At 34.6% G+C, this 25,287-nt stretch overlaps 2 protein-coding genes across 2 annotated transcripts; one reads left to right on the top strand and one right to left on the bottom strand.

Annotated features, from left to right (window-relative positions):
• The first annotated feature begins 662 nt into the window (after nucleotides 1-662).
• On the top strand, nucleotides 663-8,798 carry LOC108137718 (1-acyl-sn-glycerol-3-phosphate acyltransferase alpha). The gene is made up of 4 exons (XM_041709164.1): nucleotides 663-871; nucleotides 2,154-2,593; nucleotides 5,932-6,065; nucleotides 6,412-8,798. Exons 2-4 carry the CDS (start codon nucleotides 2,412-2,414, stop codon nucleotides 7,086-7,088), a joined length of 993 nt encoding a protein of 330 aa, XP_041565098.1. The 5' UTR covers nucleotides 663-871; nucleotides 2,154-2,411; the 3' UTR covers nucleotides 7,089-8,798.
• An 889-nt stretch (nucleotides 8,799-9,687) lies between these two features.
• Nucleotides 9,688-24,100, bottom strand: LOC108137689. The gene is made up of 5 exons (XM_017259562.2): nucleotides 23,989-24,100; nucleotides 21,607-22,241; nucleotides 13,668-13,816; nucleotides 12,926-13,006; nucleotides 9,688-12,853 (listed from the first exon to the last, which is right to left on the bottom strand). The coding sequence occupies exons 2-5, from the start codon at nucleotides 22,064-22,066 to the stop codon at nucleotides 12,728-12,730; spliced, it is 816 nt and encodes a 271-aa protein (XP_017115051.1). The 5' UTR covers nucleotides 22,067-22,241; nucleotides 23,989-24,100; the 3' UTR covers nucleotides 9,688-12,727.
• Between the last annotated feature and the right edge of the window lie 1,187 nt (nucleotides 24,101-25,287).

Raw genomic sequence — 25,287 nt, 5'->3', positions numbered from 1 at the left:
CAATATTGTTTCTTTCGCAATTATGTTTTGATTTTCTACATAAGACTTACTTTTAAAAAATACTAATTGTTTTAACAATAAAATTTTAAATGTTTCTAAGTTGGAATGTATAGTTTTGGGCATCCATATTTTCATAGTTTTTAAAGTATTTTCTGCCATACGATAGTTATCGAAAGCGAAGGCTGTGCGCGGTGGTTATCGTCCTCATACCAAGTGACGTCACAAGCTCAACGAACCTGCGTCGCCGCTCTGTTTAGAATCGAAGTCGCCGCGTTTCATCGGCAGCGCAGCTCAGCGTTGTTTTCGCCCAGTGGCGTATGCATAGGTACAATGGTATTTATAATTTTTTTCTGACTAGATATAAACTTGATATTAAAAAAAATTTTTTTTTTTACTCAGTCTCTGTGAAATAAGTCCCCAAAACAATAAGTCCCAAGAAACAAAAAAAAACAGGGTACCAAAATTATGACAATTATAACAATGATTTTGAATAGGGTCTTATTTCCAGCACCCTGTTACCCATTTACAACGACATTAATTGTCACAAAATAAAATTTAAAAACCCCCGTCGAGTTTCGGGGTACGCCACTGTTTTTGCCGCACGCTTTTCGCCTTCGCCCTGGTTTTTTTGTTTTGTATTTTCGAATTTCGCCTCATTTGCTCAGAAAGTCGCGCGAACGCCGGTAACGGATATTCTCGCAAAAACGCAACGTTTTCGCGTCTCCGTTGACGTCGGCGTTGTGTCGTCGCCGCAACAACACCAACAGCAACATAAAATAAAAAAGTAGTCCCTTTTATTAAAATCTAAAAAAAAAAATAAAAAAAAAACAACGAAAACGAAAACCAGCCAACTAAAACACCAACAAAAAAAGTGAGAACTTAGTTTTTGTGTCTTATTGTTGTGCTAGTAAATTTCTCACTGCAGCAATTGTATTATGTTTAATTTAATTGTAAAGCTGTCGCAAAATATATTTATTTATGTTTAATTCGGGTGCGCGTGTGTGTGGAATATGTGTGTTCTCAGTGAATTTCTTTGTTTTTTTTTTTTTTTTTTTTTTTACTATTATCCTTGGCGTGTCTGCTGTTCTCTCTCTCTCTCTCTCTCTTTTTCGCCCGCTCTCTGTGTGCAACCCCCTATAACCATTTATTTCTTATTTTGTTTTGTGCCAGATGTGTTTAGAAAAAAAAATTAACCCTTGACGGACCATTACCCATTACCATTACCAAACAGCGATATTTTTTATTTTAAACTTAAATATTTATTGATAAAAAATAATTTGTAAATGCCCATGTATTTCAAATATAAAGAAAAAGAGAAAACTGAATAAAACTGAGAGGATGTACAATAGGCAAACAAACAGTTTGCCGCAAAATTCATAATTTATTAAGCACTGAAATCGAAACTTAATAACTGATTAATTGATATCCATAAAGCGCATATAAAAAATATAAAAAGCACATAGGAAAAAGTTAAATTTCCTTTCCTTGCTTTTTCCCTTTGTTTTGTTTCGTTCTTCACCGCTGGGCGCAAATCTAATTGATTTTTTTCTCTCTCTTGTGGGCTGCTGTGTACATGTGCATATGTGTGTGCGAGTGTGTGTAATGTTGTGGTTTGTTGCACTCTCAGAATTGTCATGTTAAAAGTTGAATATAAAAGAAAAATTATTAATAAAAGTCATGAAGGAATGGGAAATATAGCGTGCAACACACTGCAATCGCAAGATCTCCCTTTTCACTTCATTAAGTTAACCATAACAAAAGAGCGGTGCTTGCAAGACTTTAAAAATTAACCCTTTACTAGCATTTGTATTCATTCCAATTAGTTAAACTTTGAGATTTTAACTCAAGCTAACCGTGCTAAATCATATAATTAAATTATCATACATATGTACATATATTTACCATGGAAACTATAGTACTCCTCCTTATAATTGTATTTTAAAAAATGTCTTTATCATGATGTCTTATTTAAGTAGAATGAACTGTAAAATAGTTAAAAAGGTGTATATATGTATATATCATGAAGCAAGATAATTATACCCCAAGTACACCTTTTTTTAATCTATAAAAACATAAACAATTATGGCCAATATAAATGTTTAAAGTTATTGTACTTTAATATAATTGCATGCTATTTTTTCTCCCTTTTGCAGCACAACCACACACAACTCTCACCTAAAAGACTGCAATCTGCCTTAACCCGAGGAGTCAGAGAACTTGGAAAATATAGAGATATACAGGGAAGGACAACGAGCGGAGAGAGAGAGAGAGAGAGAGAGAGAGAGAGAGAGTGAAAGGGGTAGGAAAGTCGGCAGAGTGATACCAGCACGATCCGGATCTAAATCGAAAACAGTAATTGAATCGTACAATCGTACACAATCAAAGATCAGCATATCGCAATCGGGATCACAATGAGTTCGTTTCTCGAGCTGCTGGGACTTTTCCTGCTGCTGATGCTGCCTTTTCTCTACGAGACCAATCACATATTCCGATACTACTTTAAATTTATGATGTACTACGGCATCGTATCCTTCAACTCGATCGTTCTCATCCCGGCCTTTCTAACGCGACCCTGTGATGTCCGCAATCTACTGTGAGTAGGCCAAAATCTATATTAAATCATTATATTCACTTGCTAGATTTGAGATTCAGTAGTCAGAATGGCAAAAAAAAAAAAGTATTAGATCATCAGGACAGAACTATGCACATTTGAAATAAACTGTTGTAAAGCCATCTTTTATAGTTTATTTTTATCCTGAATGGACAATAAGAAACAATAGAGATTACCCCATATGCATGCCAATTACGATGGTAAAAGAAACGAATCCTAAATGAAATTCTCTATATGTTTATATAAATTCTAACATTTTGATTTCGCGCAAAAAGATAAGTCATGCATATCAATAAAGATCTTAAGTGACTGACTGTCAATCAACACATAGCCCAAAACGATCACAAATAGGGTCCAATATACGCAAAGTTGTCTAAATTGATCGATTGACAGTAAAATATATAAATTAAGAATGAAGCTTTTTACAAATGTTTTCCTACTAACACTATGCTAGAATAAAATTTTTGTTATATGTGAGACACGTTGAGTTATTAATAAGAGTTGGTTAACTCTTAAACTATAATTTGTGAGTTATGAAATGATTCTTTATAAATTATTTTGTTACAAGTAACTGATATATTGTTTTTCTAGTTAAACACAATTTCATAATGATGTTTGCAAAGTAACTCTAAGTGTTTTTGAGTTAATTATCCGGCAATTAAGAAGTTTAATTTGTAAGTGATCTTTTAAGGTTATACTTTTAACCTTAGCCCGTTTATGTACTAAAGTCATTCACCTTAAACCAACGAGTTTAATGAAAAAAGTATATTTAAAGGTGTTATACTTAACCCTTGCAGCCCCTTGAAATTTGAGTCATTTTTATGTTGTAAACTGATTAACTGAAATTGTTAGTTAAATGGCATTAGCTTTGCCACAATCTGAACTCATTTGTTGTAAGGCCCATGTGCAAAAGAACAGTATTAAACCTAAATGCCTTGGTAACAAGCCGTTCATTCCTTATGCAAATGAAGCCACTTAATTAAACAATTTTCTTAATCGCAATCTGGCATTACGCCCCCACCAGACCTGTTAAGTTACTTTCGACTGCGGCCAATCAAATTGCTGGTAAATAATGCATTGCTTTGGTCTGACAGTCAAATGAGTAATTGCAGTATCACCAACTAAGTTGTTACCAAAATAAATGACTTATCACTGCGCAAAATGTATTTTGGGCTGGAAGACTTGTTCACAAGGATGAATCCCTTGAGGTCCCAAAGCGACTGTGTCACCGACACATGCAACTTTAATTGGCTATCAATATTAACAAGGCCCCAACTGCGAAGGAGTGACTGCAGGTGCCAGCAATCCACTTCTGGCCAACTGCTCGCCAAGGTTTCAGATTGTCCAAAAAGCTATGCACGTGTCAATAATATTTACACTGTCTACTGCACTACCAAAAAATATGAAATAAAAAAAGGTTTTATTCAAAAATAAAATAAATATATATACATTTTATCTAAATTAATATACAAAATTCATAAATATCATTACATTTTGTTAACTCTCTTAAAAGTTCCAAAATATTCTATGATCACTCCAAATAAGTTTTACATAGTATCCAAAAAACATCGATCTCCAAACTTCTTTTTTTTTTTAATTCCTTAACAGCCTAAATTTTGAAAGACATTACCTTTTAAACAATTTATGTAATTGTGTTATTTTTAGAAAAAAATAATTCGTTATCCCCATAACAACCCATAACAAAATTGCAAAGATATAATTTTATTGTCTGATACAATGATGTTTATGACTTTTTTGTTTTTTTTTTTTTATTACCAATTTCGATATCGGAAATTGAGTTTGTGACGAATATATTTATGGTCCACTTACGGACAATTGTGGCCCTCTATTGCTAGCCACTCAAACTGAATTTCCACAGAGATTAGATTATTCGGGAATAATAAAAAAAAATCACTTAATATAGATTTCTTGAAGACCATCAAGTTAGCACTCATTAAAAATAATAAAAATTAAACATACATTCGAATTTGATTTCTTGAAAAGCTATAAGAAATTCATAGAAATATTTTAATGAGATATTTGGAAATTAAATCAATTTTATAACTCTTAACTTGAAAAGCTTTTGGGTGTAAATTCGCATTTCAAGTTGTAGCAAATTTTTGCACACCATTTTTGTTGTCCTGAAAGGGTAATAAGTATCGTGAAGTCTTAACGTTGATTATTATTCCTAGTGATTGCTGTTTGTGTTTGTGTTTGTGTTTTTAACTGGGGCTCTTGGCTGGGTGTCAGGCCAAGGACGAAGTTTTGCAGGGGAATCGAATGGGCTGGTTGGGAGCTTGAGTTTCCAGGTGGAATGGCAGGTTGTTGCTGCACGCTAATGGAAAAACCAGAGAAAACCGATTTTTGTCCCATATGTGGTTATATTTTTTTTTTTCGTTTTTTTTTTTTTCCTTTTTTTTTCTCAATATGTGGTTAGTGCACTTGCTAGAATTTCTAGCCACCTCAACGATTTGCGCCGACTCAAATAACCCATTTGCATTTAGACAACCATGAAAATTTGATACAAGGGGGGTGGTTTTATTAAAAATCTTGTGGCCGCACATTCAGCACTCATCTGAATCAATTATGCCGCTCTAACTATTTAATGCAGTTTATCGATCCGTTGTTGCAGGTGAGAAGTTAACCAGAATTCCCTTTAAACCCGTCATACCTTCGGTGGGGTATCATTTATACCGCTGCCCGAGTAGCAATTAATTGTCATGGCTGTGCCGATTGGCATGTGTATAGCATATAGCATATAGCATGTGTGTGAAATGGGTATGGGTGACACCTTCCTTTGGACGGTGGAAAAATCAGAGTTACGCTTCGATGGCTGTCAACTTGATTAAATAATATTGGATATACAATTGTCTTTGTTTTCGGTTCAATTCATTACGGCTTATAATCGGTATAGGAAATGTTTTGTGAACTTTTGTCGGGGATGACGTACTTACGCAGTAAGATAAAGTTTTTCAACTACACAAAAATTGCTTTCAAACTGAGATAGTATAGAATTTTGGTTTAATTTAAAAGAGATTTTTCATGGCCACTTTGTTGACAGAGTTTTAGAAGGTCGTAAAATGTGTTTACTGAAATAACTTTGGCAGATGTTCTCGGTATTAAATATTTCATGGCATATGAATGGTGTTACCAGAACATCCTTTAATAATATGTATTACTTATATTATTTAAACAGTCGAAATGCCATAACTAATATTTGTCAAACAAAAATCTTAGTTAGATTCGGATACAGAATTTTGTATTCTATAATGTAATTTTCATAAAGTTTTAATGTATTTATTGGTATATATTCTTTGCAGGTGGGCGAGCACCTGGTGTCACCGCGTTTCGACATTAATCGGACTGCGCTGGGAGCTGCGTGGCAAAGAGCATTTGGCCAAGGATCAGGCCTGCATAATTGTGGCCAACCACCAGAGTTCGCTGGATGTACTGGGTAATAATTTGGGCTTTACACGAGTGAAATCTTTGATAAATCTTTGAAAAATCTTTGAAAAATACTACGAAATTGAGTAAGAGTTTTGCATTTCGAATCTGAGCAGATTAAACTGAGCTTTAGTTATATTCCAAGTTATGAATACTTAGGTTACAAGCAGATTTAACTTAAGGTCACTTAAACCAGAATATCGAATACATAAGTTATAAAAATGATTAATAATAAAAGTAATTTTTGTTGGTTTCTATTCTTTTTATTAAATTTCACTCGTAGGATTTCTTTTAATGTACTTAAAATGCTCGCAACATATTATAACTTTTGCAATATTCGTTCATTATATTTGCAGGCATGTTCGACATCTGGCATGTGATGAACAAGTGCACGGTGGTGGCCAAACGGGAACTGTTCTACGCCTGGCCCTTTGGCTTGGCCGCCTGGCTGGCCGGTCTGATCTTCATCGATCGAGTGCGCGGCGAGAAGGCGCGCGAAACGCTGAACGATGTGAACCGGCGGATCAAGAAGCAACGCATCAAACTGTGGGTTTTCCCGGAGGGAACGCGTCGCAACACGGGCGAACTGCATCCGTTCAAGAAGGGCGCCTTTCACATGGCCATCGACCAGCAGATACCCATCTTGCCGGTGGTCTTCTCCTCGTACTGTACATTCCTCGACGACAAGAAGAAGATCCTGAATGCGGGTCGAATTGTGATCACCACCCTGCCACCGGTAAGCACCGAAGGTCTCACAAAGGACGACATCGATGTGCTGATGGACCGGGTACGCTCCCAGATGAGTGAAACCTTTAAGCAAACGTCCGCGGAGGCGCTGCAACGGTACAAGCCGGTGCTGAAGGGAGGCATTACTGTTTCGGTAGCCTCCTCTGCCTCCACATCGAACTCATCTGGTCCGGATGCCGCGGTGGCCGCCGCCGCTGCTGTGGCCAGCAGCAATTCCGCTTACGGCCAGCCGACGGCTTCCGGAGCCGGTGCCGCCGCCAAGGCCAGTTTGCTCAAGACACTGTAGGCAATGTAGTAATTAAACACACACCACACACTCATATCCCAAAAAACAAAAAAAAAAAAAAAAAAAAAAAAAAAAAAAAAAAAAGAACAAACCTTATTGGGCGCCATTAAGTTAACAAGTCAGTGGCAGTGGCAGCCTTGTAATATATGCAACCGCTGCACCGTATACAACCCGATTTATAGGCCTATTTGGGATTTCAATATAAAATCTATAGTTTTGGCAATTTTCTTGCACCTACAGTATTTTATGTTGTTTTAGCTAATGAAGTTCAAATTTAGTCAATTTTTTTTTTTTTTAAGTCTTATGTTTATTTCTAAATTGTAAATTAATACCTACATTTTTAGCAATCAGTAAGCTATTTTTTTTACTTTACATGTGGTATTATAATTGTTGATCAATATGTTTAAAATTTTCATTTAAAGTTTAAGTGATTCAGATAGAAAAAGTTTATTTAAATCTGGAAAAGTAAAACCTGAAAAATGTCTTGCTTACTTTTTTTATAGATCCCCACTGAAAGTAGATAAAACATAGCTTTCTAAACCATTTTTGTTTTTACAACAGTAGTTATCTATGACCATTTAACTTCATCTAACGGTAAGATATTTAAAGCCCAAATAGGCCTATTATTAAAAAGTTCTTTACATTTCAGTAATTTAACACACTCTTTTCAGCTTTATTCAGCTTGCTTTATCGAAACACTTTGCAATTTAACATTAATAACTCATTTCTGCCTGTAATTGAGCATCATTTTGTAGATTTCAGCACTTGAATAACAGTTTGTTTTTCATCTAAGTAATTAAGAAAAGTGTATTTTAACAGCTAACGTCATATCTTTGGCTTGAATCAAGAAGCAACTGACATCCAAATAGTTTGACTAATTCAGGCACCAAAATGAGTATTACGAACAGCAACAATCAAATTGCGACCCTCGACTGTCAAACTTTAACGTCTTCTTAGGCAACACATACCAAAAACACTGAACAAATACAAAAAAAAAAAAAACCAAAAAAACTATAAAACTAACTAACCTACACTTTGCAACAGGACTCGAAGTGATTTGATTATACCAAATGATATAAAATCTGAATTGGTCTCTACAAAGTATAGCTGCAAGTGTAATAAATCTTTGGTATAATTCTATTAGTTTAGAGCATTAGATCCCTTTCGATCTGTCCTTCCTGTTGCCGCGTGTAATTGTTAGATAATTAAACCAAATACCTAATTATACAAAATAAAAAAAATAATATTATCTAAACATAAACTGTGGATGACAAACATTGCAAAATGACATTACATGTGGAGGCCGAAATCTGGTTGTTTTTTACAATCGACCAACTTGCATGCAGTTTACCGCGTTATTTTAAAACCATACGTATTTTATTTACTAGACATTCCCTAACTAGGTTAGGGCACCCATTTAAAGCAAATCCTTTCCTCTTGGAATTAAATCAAGTTCGGATTCGATTTGTTTACTTTGTATTTTGTAACACCTCATGGCATCTAAGGAATTTAAGGGATCTTAAAACTAACACCTATTTATGTATTGTATTCAAACATATTGTGAATTGTATACCATCTGTTTGGTAAAGTGTTAACTTAACTTTGTAAATACGATGCGGTTTAATTTAAAGACAAATCAAAAGCGATAAGAGGACGAAAACGAAGGAAACTACTAAATACAAGTATAATAAATATTTTTTTTCAAATATATGTTTATGAATTGTTCGTTTGTTTGTTTGGGCGGTCTGGTTTGTTTAGTTGGCCTCCAACGAAAGGTTGAGATTTCCCCATGCCATTCATATCTTTAAGTGGTTTTCTCAGACTGTCAAGAAATGTTACCTCTGAGATTAAAATTAATAAAACAAGGTATTTTTAAATATACTTACCGTCTCTTAATAAATGTGCAAAGGTCAAATTGAATAACAGAGTAATATTAACCGATGTCTAGTACTTTTTTTTGTTATCGAAATATTGTTTTGTAATATATATATTTTTTTATGGAAGTTAATCTATCATATGAGAATTTAGGTGACCCTTTTCGGACGACATACACATGACCTTGAAAGGTTCAGCTTATCGGTCTGATTTATAGCTTCCTGTCCGAATTTATTAGCCGCAACAGAGGCGCCCACTAAATTTTAAAATCAATGGTGCCGACAAATTTAAGAACATAATGCACACACGAGTTTAATCTAATCGTTTATTTTCTTATGCAACCTTTGATTGGACCAATTTTAACTGGCTATCAAGGTAATCTATTTCTGTTGATCAATCCGATAAGAGGCTTTCACCTTCGATGGGGGCATTGTCCATTGACCCCTGGGTAGCGGTATCGATCAGTCTAAATGCAATGTGATTAAACTATACTTGTATTGCTACGGTGTTTTAATCACCCGGTAAGTTTAAATGAATGGTTTCTTACAATGGTGATTGCTGGCCATCGTCACAAATAAGCAACCGATTTAAAAAATTATTTATAAAAACTTTTAATAATATAATATTAATTTTTAAATTAATATTTGTATTTAACAATACAAATTAAATTACCAAAAGAAAAAAAAAACAATACACAACCCTCCCAAAAATGATACACGTGTTGTTTAAGCTATTGTGAAAATATTTGTATATTTTTGTTAAAATTTTTCTGGTATTTAGAATTAGTATTATTATAAAGTATGCATACATGATTTTGGATTTGCCTCTTTTGCTAAATTATCGTTAAACATTTTATGACATTTGTTTCATTGTTTTTGGTATTAATTAATAATATTTTTAGTTTGTTAAAGATTTTCCATTAGACGATCCCGTTATAACATTATTTTGGATTACATTAAAAATTGTCAAGTTTAATAGTTTGCTTGTCGATTTGGATTTTGGTTGGTAAGGTTTAATAATTGTAAAATATTTCCTGCTCTATTATAATTTATATCAATAATAAATTTTTATAATTGCCAGTCCAAATGGCAGGATATATAGCCCAATGAATTATATGTTTACGCTATCTCTTTCGTTTTACTGCGATTTTCTATCTTTTTCATATTCCCGCTGTTGAAACAGTTTGCCTATTTATTAACGTGAAATATTAGCGTTTATTTCGAAGAATACTAGAAAATATTTTAAACTTCAGAAATTCCCTCAAAAAGTGAATTCCCTTTAATTGCGTAAATTGTGTTTAACACAGAATGTTTTTAAAATTCTAATTGCGATTTAATCAATTTGTATCATTTCAGATATCGAAATCCAAGGAGCTTCATATCCTGCCCATAGTTCATTTCGGTTATAAAAACATTTTTTTTTTTTAGGGATCTTTGGGTTACGGTTAATGGCAAAGCGCTTAAGCTAGGAAAAAAATGTTTCGGTTGTTTCACAACACTGCTATCTATAACTAAAATCAATAAAAACAAATGAAATATGTTTTCGAAATATTATCTTTAGATATTATTCGTGTGATTTGTTCTTTATTAAGTTGTTAATTAAAGCCAATTTGCATTTGTTAGTTGAGTCTATGATAAAATTTGTTAAGCGCGCTTCGAATCTGCCCTTCTCGCTATCCTTCCTGTTCTTCTTGTTTAATTAAAATTTGTCATTTGTCTTATCAGATATTTGGATTGATGTATGTATATATATATTTTTTGTATATATATATAATTTCTGTTATGGATCATAATTGGTCAAATGTTGTGGCATATTGAATTGTACATTCAGTTAATTAGTTATTTTCTTCTTCATTTTCCTCCTACTCTCTGAGCTTCATTTCGCTTTCCTCGAACTTTCTGCTTGATCTGAATAGTTGTACCATATTATGGCGTATATACTTTAGTAAACATTTATTATTTACAGTTGCGCTTATGCATTTTAAAGCAAACATAATTTCACAGCCGTACTCCACACTCTCGGATATTACCGCATTTTATATTTATTTTTATTGTTAATTGTATTTTGCTTTGATGTGCTGTCAAGTGAAAAAAATTTGACCAACTTTTCGCATATTGATTTTTTTTTGTATCGTTTCTATTTAAATGTAATGTTTTGTTTGGTTGCTGGTCCTGCTATATCTCTAGATTTATTTGCTACAATAATAGATTACTATATAAATAGAAAGAGACGGAGATGGCTTCAGAGTCATTAGCCTAAAGTTGAAACGAGATCTATTCTTCTTCAAGGGATTTTATTTTTCCTACATATCTACTAAGCTTTGCCGAACGTTTTTTCGCTCTTCGCTGATTATGCAATTGATTTATCCAAATGGGAAATGTAAAACCTAACGAGCGAGTGAACATAAGAGTTAGTTTTCATTAGTCATTATTATTAGATCGTTAACGGGTATTACCTTAGGCAATTTTTCTTACACACAATATGGGGTTTTTAATTGGTTAACTACTCGTATATGCTAGGCCTTTTTTTTTGCTCTTGATTACATTACCTAATTGATATATAGAATTAGATTCAATATGATTCGTGTGTGATGTGCGAAGTAAGGAGTGTGTGTGTGTGTGTGTGTGTGTTTTTGTAATTATTTTAGCCTACGATAAAATTAGCACCAATGCAAGAGATAATGATTTTATTCGTGTCCGTGTCTGTTATAATATTTTGAATAAAATGTTGCCAAGATATGTGTAATTTACTACTGTTTTCTAAGATCGAGATTTTACATCGAACTGCCCTTAAACGTACATATATATTTAACGTGTCAGGTGGTAATTTAAAAAACAGATCCATCAATAGTAAGTAATAGTTCAAAGAAAAATAACAATGCTATCGATATCATTTCAAACGATAAGCAAATCGATTTCAGATTAAAAATTTGTGATATGAAAACATATTTCATGAAGTGCGGATTGAACTTATCGTTGCATTAATTTTGAGACCAAATTTCATATTTAGAAATAGGATCAAAAGATTATACATTTGTCAGTTTAAGACGAAACAAAAAACTTAGGAGCAGGGTCTAATGTGGTGAAATATGTGGTGTATTGTGTGAACATTTCAATTGGATTAAAAAAAACCTATCTTCCTAGCCGAAGTTGCCTTCATTCAGTTAGCTAAACACTAATTAACAATTTTTGATCCGGTACAAAGAGCTAGACACTCTTATGTACAATATATGCTTACATATATATGTATATATATATATATATATATATTTTTTTTGTCTATATTTACTATAGAGTCTTAGGAGCTAGAGACTGTCTTATACGTTCGCTTGATGAGTTTGTTCTGGTTTCTTGGTGTTGCTTACTCATTATATACTTAGGTAGATGTAAATGTTTATGCTATATATCTGCTGGCTATACCGATTCGATTCCGATCACATTGAAAGTATTCTAAAATGTTTCTGTTGCTATTGAGGGGTATTTTCCATATCCCAACTTTTCCTGTTCCATGTCCTTTTGAAATTGTTATTGTACCTATTATAAGTCTGGGGATATATAAGTGAAAACCTACGCATCGATGACACGATGCATTTTGCTTCCTCTAAAGTTAATGCTCAGACAAATCTGGGTTTTTTGCTTATTACACTGTAATAATTTTCAAGAGAGTCCTACACCTTAGGAGCAACAAAAAATGATGAGGTTCTGATTTCGCTTCGCTTAGCATCGCCATAAATTCATCTCCATCTCTAGCTATTTGACATCAAGTTATAAGTTCATGAAGCTGTTGCCCAGGAATCCCAGCATTATGGTGGACATGGCTATCGGGGCGAGTTGCACATTCGAGGCTGTACTGTTCCCGGCCAATATCTCGGCCCTCTTTCGCATTCGTTCCTATCGAGAGATTAGAAAACATATATTTTTTTAAAAATACTACAAAATTCAGATACCCCAGGGATTACTCACCTGGTACAGTTTGTCCTCGCCAGGCGGATCCAAGCATTCGAACTCACAGCAACGTTCGCCGACCCGAAAGTTTTTGCAAAACTAAATGGGAGAATGAAATTTGTATTAGTAGAAAATTCAAAATTCTGGAAATTGTAAATAAATAAAATAAACTATATTCGTTCCAAATTTCACTTCAAACACATAATGATATTTGAAGTTTAATGTTTGGACAAATCAAATAACCCACTTTTACTACCTTTTATAGCCTCTGACGCACCCATTACTTATATAATAAAATTAGTTTGTACAGAAAACATAAACTAATCTATTGACTGAAAAACGAGATAAATGAACGTTCCAAATTGGTACAGACAGAATTCGAGATATTAAATAAATAACGTTTAGACAGTTATATCTTCATTTTTTTAAAATATAACATTTTGTTCAGATTTTTAAAAAAATATGAGGAATTTAAAGTTAAATTAACAATGTATACATATGATTTTTAGATCATATTTTATTTGATCATAATCATGTTTAAATCTCCTTTTGGTTTGTTTGTTACAATATAATTTATTTTTTTTTTAATATATAATATATTAAATGTTTAAAAATTTTATATATATTTATATATTTTTAGAAATATGTAAATATCGATTTGTCTTGAGCTTTTCGATTTAATATAAAGCGGTTTCGAATCTTTGTTTATAATAACTGATTTATTGCAATTTAGAATAAGACTTTAAACGTGGGCACTCACGTAGGGCGGATCACAGTAGATGGCCTTGCACCAGAGTGGTTCGGAGTGATAGCAAACGCAGAGGCTACAAACTCCGGGTCCGGGCACGTACAGCATTCCGTGGTTCACCTTGTTGCCCTGAAAGTCTACGCAGTCCTCCTCGAGTGCAGCTGAAAAATCAAAAAACAATCCCATCAAAATGACTTGAGTATTTTGAATGAAGCCGCAATTGAATAACCAAGTGATTTTTCTTGTTTTTTGATTAGGCAAATGTGGGCGCCCTGGTAAATGCTACAATGCTCCACTTTAATCCGGACAGTCCGGCGCTTGATCTCCGGATCAGCGACTATCAATTTAAGTGAACCGAGGTCATATGCCGAGTCGAAAGCCAGATAATCGAAAGCCAGATAATACGTGTTTTGCGCCGTTTGCGATTTGATTCGACTGATTTTCATTAATTTTATAGGAAATTTATGAATGAATTAATGTGGAAGAAGTTACATAACGTTTTGGTAAAAATTTTCCCTTAAAATGCCTACTTTATTAACCAAAGTTATACGAAAATGTTGGTGTTTATTTCTGCTGGCCATAAAATTAAAGAGAAAATATAATTAAAAACAGCCTAAGAATTATATAAAAAAAGCTAAAAATAGTTTTTAGCTATAAATTTGCCAGTAAACCTTGTTGAAATTATAAAAAACAACATTTTTGTCTGCAATAGCAAGGTAAATAGCTAAAAACTCCCCATAAGGAAACAATAATAAACATTTAATTGGGTTAACGAAGGTTAAAGATGACAGTTGTTACAGACTAAAATTATTTTTAAAGTCGGGAGAAATTGGTAGCTTAGTTTTGAAAAATGTACACCTTATTTATTTGGAGAATAAATTTCCCATGTTAGAACACAATTTTGAAGGGGTGCAATAGTAGGATAGTGCCACTGACAGTTGAAAATGTGTGGGGACAGACAGCTGGAAGATTCGTGAAGGATGGGGTCAACGGGGTGCTCCGGGGGATGGGCATTTGCTTAGCTTTCCGCCGAAGACTCAAAAAGCTCTGCAACATTTCGGCAAACATCGTCGAAATGTTGCCAGTGACGTGGGCATTTGTTGCAGGTTCGAAGGTCCGAGTTCGAGCAAAAGACTACGAAATGCGGATGCGGTCTTTAATGGGTACCGTGATACACCGAAAACAAACTGGTGTGCCACAATACAATATGTGGCAAATTAATTTCCTAAGCTGTTAGTCTATAACAAAAGGCACTTGGGAATTATAGGAAATCGTTAGAGAACAAATTACATTTGCTTAAATTAAAAGAAGGACAACTAAGTGCGACTAAGGGAAAACTAGTTGATGTTTTAATAGCACCGAACTTTTGCAAAAAAAAAAATACCGCTTCATTCAATATAAAAAATTTGATATTAAAAAAAAACATATATATCTTCTGTAAACATTTTTTTTATGTTCTTTGAAAAAATGTAATATATCTGTAATTTAATTTGTTTGCTATTAGCTTCTCATAAAATTTGTAAAACGACGAAACATTTATTTTTGAATTTAAAATATTTCTTGCAGTGTATTTGTTGGCAGACAATTTTGTTCTTTCGCTGTTTTGCCAGTTTTCTTTTCACTTTTTGGGAGTTGCAGCCTTCTGAATTGGGGGGAGGCGCCATTTGGGCCATTTGGGCGGAAGCTGCAGTTGTCCGTTCACTTTATTTGTTTGCCCTTTTCGCAATTTCGCCCTTCTTCTGCTGTTTACCACGATTTTCCGCCATTGCAGCCAACATTCGCAGGAGCACGTGCTTTTCGTCCTTTATACATTTTGTGCCGGGTTTTCTCCGCTTTCTTAGTCCGCCTTCTCTTTTTCTCAGTTTTCCTTATTTTCTTTCATCTTTTCTCACCTTACACTTTCATTCGCTGCAGTCCTCGTTTTAAGATCGCTGAATAATTAAAAGCAAGCATTCAACTTTCGTGCGCCAGCTGTCGCCCAAACAATTTAGCTGTGTCCTGGGTCAAAGTTTAGCAGGACACCCCTCCACCCCCCACCCCCACCCCCTCCAGCCATCAGCCATCAGTCCAACCACCCAACGCCCCACTTTCACCCACCGCCTGTTTAACCTTCGCCCTTATTTGTGGATACCTCACACTGAGGCAAAAGTGTGCGTATATATAATGTGGCAAAGAAAATTAATGCGATATAAAAACAAAAGGCGTTTAATTTCCAATTAAAAATTAGTTGATAAACAAAATTATAGAACACTGATTTGATTGAGAAAAAGTTGTACAAAATTGATCGTTTTTAAAGGCAAGGGAAATCTTCTTTAAAATTTAAATTATTAAATTACACAAAATTAATGCATTTAGTTCAAAAATAAAACATAAAGAATTGTATTAATCTGTTTAAAGTTAAGATTTTTTAATTTTATATTGTTGAATGGTAATTAAATTCCAAGATTTTTAAGTCGTAAATAATTAAATACCTCTATATAACATTTTTTAACTAAGGGCACAAATTTTTAAATTTAAATTATTTTTTCTGGTTTTAAGCCTGTCAATTTGTTTAATTTTTTAAAGTGCTCTGGTCGTCTTTTATACTGCAAAATGCATTTCATGGTAGTATTATTTACAATTATGTTTATTACTTTTTAATGCCTGTCGTTTTCATTTCCACCTGACCCGAGTGTTGAGAATCCGGTCGACGGACATGGGGTTTTTGGGGGGGGATTTTCAGGGGGTTTTTTTTTTTTTGGTGCGTCCAGGGTCGCGACTCACTTATAAATAGCTTTTGTTGTGACATTTCGCAAGGCGCCTCTCCAGCTCTTCACAAACACATCCTTTTCGAGTAAGTGATGGTTTTTTTTTTGGTTTTCCCTTTGGACAGGGGAATTCATCTGAAATGCGTTTAAATTGGTCCTTTGTCCTTTGTTCTATTTTCAGGGAAAATCAATGCTCGACTCTTTAAATGCAGTTTCCATTTCCACACTAATTGTGCAGCTCGAAACTTCGTGACATTTTGCAATTAGAAAATTAGCAGTGCACTTAGTGTGTGTGTTTTACGGCCATTTGAAATAATTACGCTTCGAAAAGGAGCCGAGTAAATTGAGGGAGATCAAAATGAGTGCACTCAATGCACAATTCACAATTTACTTTCAATTGCCCTGCAATTGAGTTTGATTTATACGCTTTGGCTCAATTGACTTTGGCCTCGTCTGACAATTGTATATGTAAATAGATAAAAATATAAATGCATGTTTATCTGTCAATACAATTTTGCTTTCATTTCGTTTCGTTTTGATGGTAATTTATGTTTTCACTTGAATTGCTATGACAGTTTATGTGTCTAATCTCAATTTGATTTAATTTATTTTCTATTTTAATTCAATGGAGGAAAAAAAAAACATTTATGTTCAGGTTTTTTTTTGTTATTTTATTTAAAACCATTTACAACAGATGATAAGCAAGTGATTTATTTAGTTTTTAGTTCATTAAAATAAGCTTGACTTTTTGTCTTTTGAGTCTTATTTTAATCTTTTCTATTTGAATAAATATAAAAAAATGATGCATTTTAGAGCATTAAAACTTTTCATTGTCTGAAATTAACGTTTTTAATTAGTTTCTTTGTCTACAATTAAATCCTGTTACTCTTATTTATCATGTTAAAATTGTAAAATTACTTCTAGTGACTTCAAATGTTAGTAGAAAAGTCCATTAAATATTTATGTCAAAATAATTCGAAATGCAGTTCTTTTAATAAAAGTTGTCATTTAAACCTTAATCAATTTGCAGCGAAAATGTGGGAAGCTAACTTTCAATGTCGAACGCCACACGCCACTTTCCCGAACTTGACAAGCAGAATGCTAAAGAGATTTTCCGCTTTTCGCACTTGTGGCCAATTCAAAACATTGGCTGGCCAACAACAATGAGTCTCTTTCCAGGAAAAAAAAAAATTGAATGAAATGCACTGCCACAGTTGCAGCCTTGTGTCGAAGCAGTTTATAAATGCCTAAGCGGGGGAAAAGCACTGAAAGCCGGGGGAAAGTTGGTGGAAAGCCGGGAGAAAGCCGAAAGGGAAGGGAAGGAGAGGGGAAGGGGAAGGGGGTGGCAAAGTGGCAGGGTCACGGTGGAATCGTTGAGTGAGTGCAGCCATCAAGTTTTCCACTTTTGCTGCCTGCTTTACGGCTCTCAATCGCCACTCATTCGCACAGTAAAAACATACATTATGTAGAAGTAAACTTTATTTTTTTTTTAATTGAATTTCGTGTTTAATATTTAATAATATAAGGGTATGAAAACACACGAGAGAATTCAATGCATGTTGCAATTTATGGTTGATTGGGTTCACGAATGATATACGATTCAAATAGAAGCAGGGATTTAATTTTTGATAACAAATATACAGTTACATGTTAAAAAATCGACCTAATTTCAGAAAAAGTTAATGTTTAAAGCCTCAGCACAAGGGAATATTAACCTTGCTCTCTGATTTCGATATTTCATTAAATTAGAGCAATAAATGAAAATAAGATATATTAGAGCTAAAAATATTATTATTTCTTTTTCATTTGTAAATGTTTTGTTTTGTTGTATGATTTGCTTTCGTATTGCCAATCAATGGCCGTCACCAATAAGACTTTTCCAAGTGCGGGCAAATGGAAAAGCTCGTGAAAGACGGTCGAAACATTTGTGGACATTTGTTTTGGCCCAAGTTTCGACTGGCGAATTGCTTACGGAAGCGAAGATTGTTAAACCATTTTGAATGCTATGGTGCAGTGTAATTAGCCCGGTCACGTCGTTGCCTTCCTTTGCCTTTGCCTTTACCTTCACCTTTCACTTGCCTACACATTTCCCCTTCCGTAATGTCACTTTCGGCTCTTGCCTCTGGATTTTGGTGCCTGTCAACGTGTCGTATGCGTAATGGGCCAAGAGTAGTCAAAGTTTAAAATTGCGGCACGTGTGCTGTTAGAATCGAGTTAAAAATTAAATTTAAAGTTTTTAGTTGACTTATAACTAACAATTGGGTTTGTCGTAATTAAAAATAGGCATGTTAGAAGGTCAACAACTCAATAGAAATGTGAATTAGCTATATTAAATGTCAGGTGTATAATATTGTGTATTGAAAGTATATGAATTTTTTGTTCCGCTTTTTATTAAGAAGACACTTGTGTGTTTACAATGAGTGCCAGGAGATTTAAAAAGCCAAGAGGGCCTTTGTATGACCCTGACTGAACGATTTAGGCCCAGATAAGCCGTTGAACGAATCGATTGCCCATCCGATTGCATCGTTGACCATAATCACCCGTTGGCGATGGCATCTCGAATGGTGCACCCAACTCTTGTCACCACTCAACGGTCGATTGATTGCACCACCATCCCCATACACCATCACAAAACTAATGTGGAAACGAGCGGGTGCCCCGGACAATGTAATTAGCTGAAACGCAACGCTCCACCATCGATCCGGGCATTTTATATAACCTAATGCCCAGCTTTAGTGGTGAGAGATATGCCTTTTTTATTCGGTGGTAAAGATATTAATGTATCGATACTTCGATAATAAAATTTCGATATCATTTGGGGTTATTTTTCTCTAGGCAAGATAATGAATTTATTTCTGATACTATCGAAAATATTAATAATATGTCGTTTCGATGATAATATTAGCAACATTTAAAAAAAAATACAAAACTTGGGATATTTTAAATTCTGGTAATTATAGTTATTTTCGATAGCCAACATTTTTGCCGAATTATCGTAAAGCTTTAAAGGAAATTAAATTCTCTTAATTCCTGCCTTTTTAAGTCTGGACTTTCCATCACTGCTTTGGGCCAGCACTTAACCCACTGGTTCCCACAAAAGACAGCATGCAACTACTTAGACCCCAGCGCCACTAAGTATGCTATAGAATGGCATTGAATGCCCAAAGATTGATGGAGGATATTGTTCGATATCCATCTTACTTGTGATGAATCATCAGCACTCAAGTGCCGCTCACATGTTCCAGTTTCTTCTATGCTTCTGGGTTTTTGTTCTAACATTCAAATTTGTGTTACCAAAATGGGTAGGGGATTGGGTGGAAAAACAGGGTTAAATCAGTCGTGTACGTTGCATGTGCAAAGTCAAGGTTGTATCCAACTTACTAACAACTCAAACTGCTCAATAGAAAAAAAAAAAGCCCATCAAGTTGTTACGAAAAATTATGAAGCAAAATAATTGTTCTATAAATTAGCAAAAACAATTCTTAAAAGTCTTAATACCCTTTAGTTTTGTTATACGTTTGTCTTAAATAATTTTAAAAATGTATTCGAATGAATTTCGCATTGGAGGCAAATTAAATTAATGAATTGTATAATGTTTCTTAATTAGTTATAAATCTTATCATTGAATTTCTATTTATTTTTATATTTAAATATATTTTAAATACTATTTTTTGATGTTGCTTCAATTTTTTGTTCACTGCTGTTTTACCCTTTTTTTGAGAATCTCAAGACTTTTCCCATTTTGCTGGCAATTGTTTATGGCTCGACTCCGACTGGCACATAAAAGGAAAACAGAATCATCAAATTTGATTGAGCACTGGCAAGGTAAGACACAGTAAACATTCGATTTATTGAAAAATCTCAGAATGAAAAAATACCCACACTACTGTCATTCCTATTATTTTGGCAACCAAATGTATATTGATTTCAAGCTCAAGGTTTTCTTTTGGGACTTTGCTTGCGAATGAATCTGAATTATTACTTTGTCTATTTTTGGCGAGATAAATTATGGATTGACTGCTTTTAAAATTATAATTTGTATATGGCAGCTAAATTTTGTTAGCAGTTAACACATGACCTTGCTTCCGTTCTTTTGGACAGATAAATAATTAAATTTAAACCTCTTGAGATTTCCTTGTGAGAATTTATTTAAACAAAATAATGGCTTTGCCTGCACTTAACAAATGTCCTAATACGCTTACATTTGCGTAGCTAAGTTATTGATTTTAAATATCTGGGGAACTCTTTGGGAATATTCACTGTAATAGGCAGATTTATGGCCGACTCACTGGCGCCTTAGAAAGTGGAGTGTTGGCTTGGTGTTTGCAACCTTCGGTATATGTAAATTTCGCCAAAGAACAAAGCACCAGAAAGTATCAAACCAAGGCACGCTGACATTGCTATGTTATACCACAAAATTCATTTTCTGTGAAACATTTCAGATCGCAATTTTATTCTGGATAATCGCATCATTAGAGCGCATTAAAATTGTTTCGATTGAGGTGCTGACAAAGAAATGCTGCTAATGAGAAAATGCAAATGAATACGGCTATTAGGTTGGACCTTAGTTGCTTTTGATATTATTTATCTCAGATATGATAAAATTATATTATTATTATCTGATCAAATGTTTTGAGATACCTTATATTGATATTTTGTAATATATCTCTTTTTAATGGAATTGTTGAAGATTATTTTTTGAATCTCCAAAGATCTTAATCTTAAAAAAACATTTTCAAATTTTTGTGGCTAATAATTAAGACATCTTTTCGATTGTGATAACAAGCTTCAGAGTGTGGCAAAGTTTTTTTTTTTTATTAAAATAGAATATTATTTCTTCAGTGAAACAAACTTTAAGTAAAATAACAATTTCAAACGCCAATTTCTCAATCCAATTTAGCTCTAAGCAAAAGTCACTAAGAAGCACTATACAGAGGTAGGTGTACTGGTATTTTTTAGAGATTCCTAGTAAATCTTTGTTTTAATAATATCAAAATTTGATTAAGGCACCACCGTAGATTCATTTCTGCAATCTCTTAAAGGTTTGGGAAAATTATTCAAATAATCCGAGAATTTCCCTTGAAGAATCCAAAAGATTGATCTTAAAGGTTTTGTGTTTAGAGAGGTCCAGCCTAGGGCCTATTATTTCCCAGATACTATCACTCCGAAGAAAGACATGGGGCAACGAATTAAATGCTAATTACCTGTAAAGGGGCTGAGGCAGCCCAGCAGGCAGAGGGCCAAAAGCAGCCGGGCGATTGGATAAGTTGGCAGCCAAAGCCACATCATCGACGTCATCGGTGGCAGCCACGCCCCCAGGCGTTGCAAGTACGATTGTTGCTGCTGCTGCTGTTGTTGTTCCTGCTGCTGCTGCTGCTGCATGTTTGGTGTTGCTGTTGTGCAGCCTCGTTGACGTCGCCTTGTCGTTTGCGGCCCATTGATTGTTATTGCTTTAGTTGCTGCAGTTGCTGCCGTTGCTGCTGCTCCTCCTGATGTTGCTGCTGTCCTTGTTGTTGCTGCTGTTGCTGGCGTTGCTGTTGGTGCCGCTGCTGCTGGTTTGATTGGTGTTGCTGCTGCTGCTGCTGCTCCTGCTGCTGCTCCTGCTGCTGCTCCTACTGCTATTATAATTTGGCTTGGTAGGCGCCACGTCGCTGCTTTTGTCATTGTCAGGCGTTGATTTTGAACTTGGCGGCGGCGACGGCTGTGGTATCTGCACTTGCAGCAAATGTTGCTGTTGCTGTTGCTGTTGCTGCTATGCTGCTTATTTTACTTCTTGTGTTGCAATTGCTGCTGCAATTATACTTTTTGAGTTGCTGCTGCTTCTTCGCATGTCCTTGCACTGTTTGTAGATAAGTGTGTGTGTGTGTTTGTATTTAGTTATTATTGGTAACATAATTAATTATATTTATTGTACAGTGGTACAGTGAAAGAAGGTTTAAATAATATAAAACATACGACTAAATAAACAAAAATTGTTGTGCTTGTTTTTTACCCATTTACTTTAAAAAACGTAAATTTAACTGTTCTATCCATTTATCTGTGATGAGACATCTATTTTTAAGTTTTTAATTCATTAATTACAGTGTCTAGGCCACTACCATTAAATTGAAGGTAGGTTCAATCTAGGTCCAATCTAGTTAGTCCTAAAATATTTATACAAAAAACTTTTTTTAATAAATAATTAGAATAGAACGTCCGAAAGATTACCTTAAATTGAAAAAAAAGATATCAATGCCTATTTTTCAAAACATTTGCTGTTAATAGTTTGAAACCTTTTCGAGTTTAGAATTTGTTTTTTCCAAAACTTATGTGTGATGATTTCGAATATTAAAGAATTGATTTATAATTTTAAGTAAACTTGATATTTAAATTTGGTTAGATATGCACTTATTCATTTTTCAGTGCTTTAAAAATTTTACCAGAAACATCATGTTGAGTTTTCAGATTCTAATTTTAATTTAATTAAAGGTTCTTGTAGAAAATAACATAAAAATTAATTTTTTTTAAGTAGATTTCGAAAGAAAAATGAGAGGCTATTGCTTTAGTGTTTAGATTGTATCTGCAAGGAGGTCTCTAAGTTCTGCCCACTGTTGTGGCCAAAAAGTTTCTCTGCATTGTGTCGACAGACAGTTTTTGGCAGCAATTCCACCTCTGCTTGTAAGTTTATGTCTGTGTGTGTGTGTTCTGGTGTGTGTGTGTGTGTGTGTGTGTATTTTGGGGGTGGTGGCCATTTTCAGGGGGTGTGCGTTGGGTGTCGAATCAGCTGTTCGGCGGTTCCTTGTTTGGCAGCCGAATGGCTTGTTTACAAAGCTTCTGGCTGGTTTATTTTTTGTCTTTTCGTTTTTTTTTTTTTTTGCTGCCACGGATGAACGGATTTTGGCCATTTGCTGTTGCCAAAAACAGAAAATTGCACACACCCAAAAACACAAGCAGATGGAATGTCTTTAATTCGAATCATATAAATTATTTGCATGCGTTTGGGCCACGAAAACGACAAGTTCGAGTTTCACTTAACGCCGTTTTATGGATTTTCCTTCTTTCAAGCTCACACACACTCGCACACACAAAAACACACTCACACGGGTACACGCATACGCGCATTGATTTTCCCTTTTCTTTTTTTTTTTTTTTTTTTGGCTATTTTTGCTATTTTCAAGGCTCTGCTAACTTACATCTCACGTAAAATGTTTAACTTTGACACCAACAAAATTCCGCACGCAAGCACTAAAAATACTTGACAAAACAAAAAAAAAAAAAAAAAAGGGGAAATGGGAAAACAAAACACCACACAACACAACACAACACAACAGAAATTTCCCAGCCACAGTAGCAGCAGCAACAACAACACGCCTGCCCTTCAATCGAGTCCAGTCCAGTCCCCCCGTTTTTGCACCCCGATTTTCCTATTTTCCGAGTCCTTTTTACATCCGACTGTTTGCTGATTGCTTTTTGCTTTTTTGCCCACCGTCTTTGTTGCCTTTGCTGATTTTGTTGATTTTTGCTGCCACTAGTTCTGCTGCTGCTGTTGCTGTTGCTGCTGCTGCTGCTGCTGCTGCTGCAAGTGTAAACTTGGAAACGTGCCGAACCCTCTCTCAGTCTGCTTCACAATCCGGGCAAGATTCCGATTCCGATTCCGATGCCGTTTCGGATTCCGGGTCTGAATCCGGGCAGAACCACCGACTGCAGCGTGGGAGAGTCAAGAGCCAACTGACGGCGTCGCTGAGGCTGCGCCCCACCAAATGTTGCTGGCGTAGACCGACAGCAGCAGCAACATTGCTGCTTCAACGGCAACATTGTCGTCACGGCTAGCAACATTGCCGTGCAACGCAACGTGTTGCAAGCTTTTGTTCGATTCATCTACGGGTTTCAAAGCTTTACAAAAAAATATATCTTAGTATTTTTTCGAACCGCACGAAACTTTTGATTTTTAAGGCTTTGATCCAGGTTTAGAAAAAGGAACAAGCTCTTCAGAAAGTTTAAAAGCTTTTTCGAGAAACACTACTAAATGCTATATATTAAACTATTACTTGCCAGGGTTTTCTGGGTTTCTTGACATTAAAAAAAAAAAGGTTTCTTATTAGTTTTATTGTTTTAACTTGGTCAAAACAAGGGGCCCACCCATAAGACTGACTGCTTTGTGCAGCTGGCAACCATAGCGATAACTCTGTGTGTTTTTGTACTGCTGGCGACCTATTAAATCTATCCCAATCGATTTACAAAAAAAAATATTTTGTTTTGAAATAAAAAACGATTTTTATAGCCAATTTTCGCATTTTTGATAAGGGGGTACATCATCATTTTTTGTCAACATTTGAAAACCTAGAAAAATTGTAGCTGTGAAATTAACAAATTCCAACATTTCCAAAGAATCTTTTCGTTGTAACTTGGTCAAAACAAGACGCACACCCATAGGACTGACTGTTTTAGGCAGCTGGCAACCTATACTTTTCATATTCGGTCGGTTTTAAGACAAATTTTCGTTTTCGTTATAAGGGGCTCAACGTGTTTTTTTTTTCCGAAAATTTGCTAAAGTTAAACATTTTTAACATTCAAACTTCTGGCAATTACTTCCCAGGGCTTTGATATAAAAAACATTATATACAACATCATATATCAAAATTGATTAGCCCAAAAGTATGCCACAAAAAATGTTGGTTTGAAAAAAACTGAAAAATACCAACTCGGATATTGAGCATTTGTACACAGTTATTTCGTGAGGACATCTTTAATAATTATTGCATACTTACAATGTTTGACAATCAAGACCACAACATCCCGAGGTCGTTTCAGAATATGTCCAATAACTTTATTTTCCCATTAATACGCTGGTGACCTTTAGGTTATTGTGTTTGGAAATAATGTTTATTGACGAATACTTTTACTTG

Source organism: Drosophila elegans, unplaced genomic scaffold, assembly GCF_018152505.1.
Source record: "Drosophila elegans isolate 14027-0461.03 unplaced genomic scaffold, ASM1815250v1 contig_149, whole genome shotgun sequence".
Lineage (NCBI taxonomy): Eukaryota > Metazoa > Arthropoda > Insecta > Diptera > Drosophilidae > Drosophila > Drosophila elegans.
The sequence above is the reverse complement of the archived record's forward strand: the minus strand, read 5'-3'. Positions and strand labels throughout refer to the sequence as shown.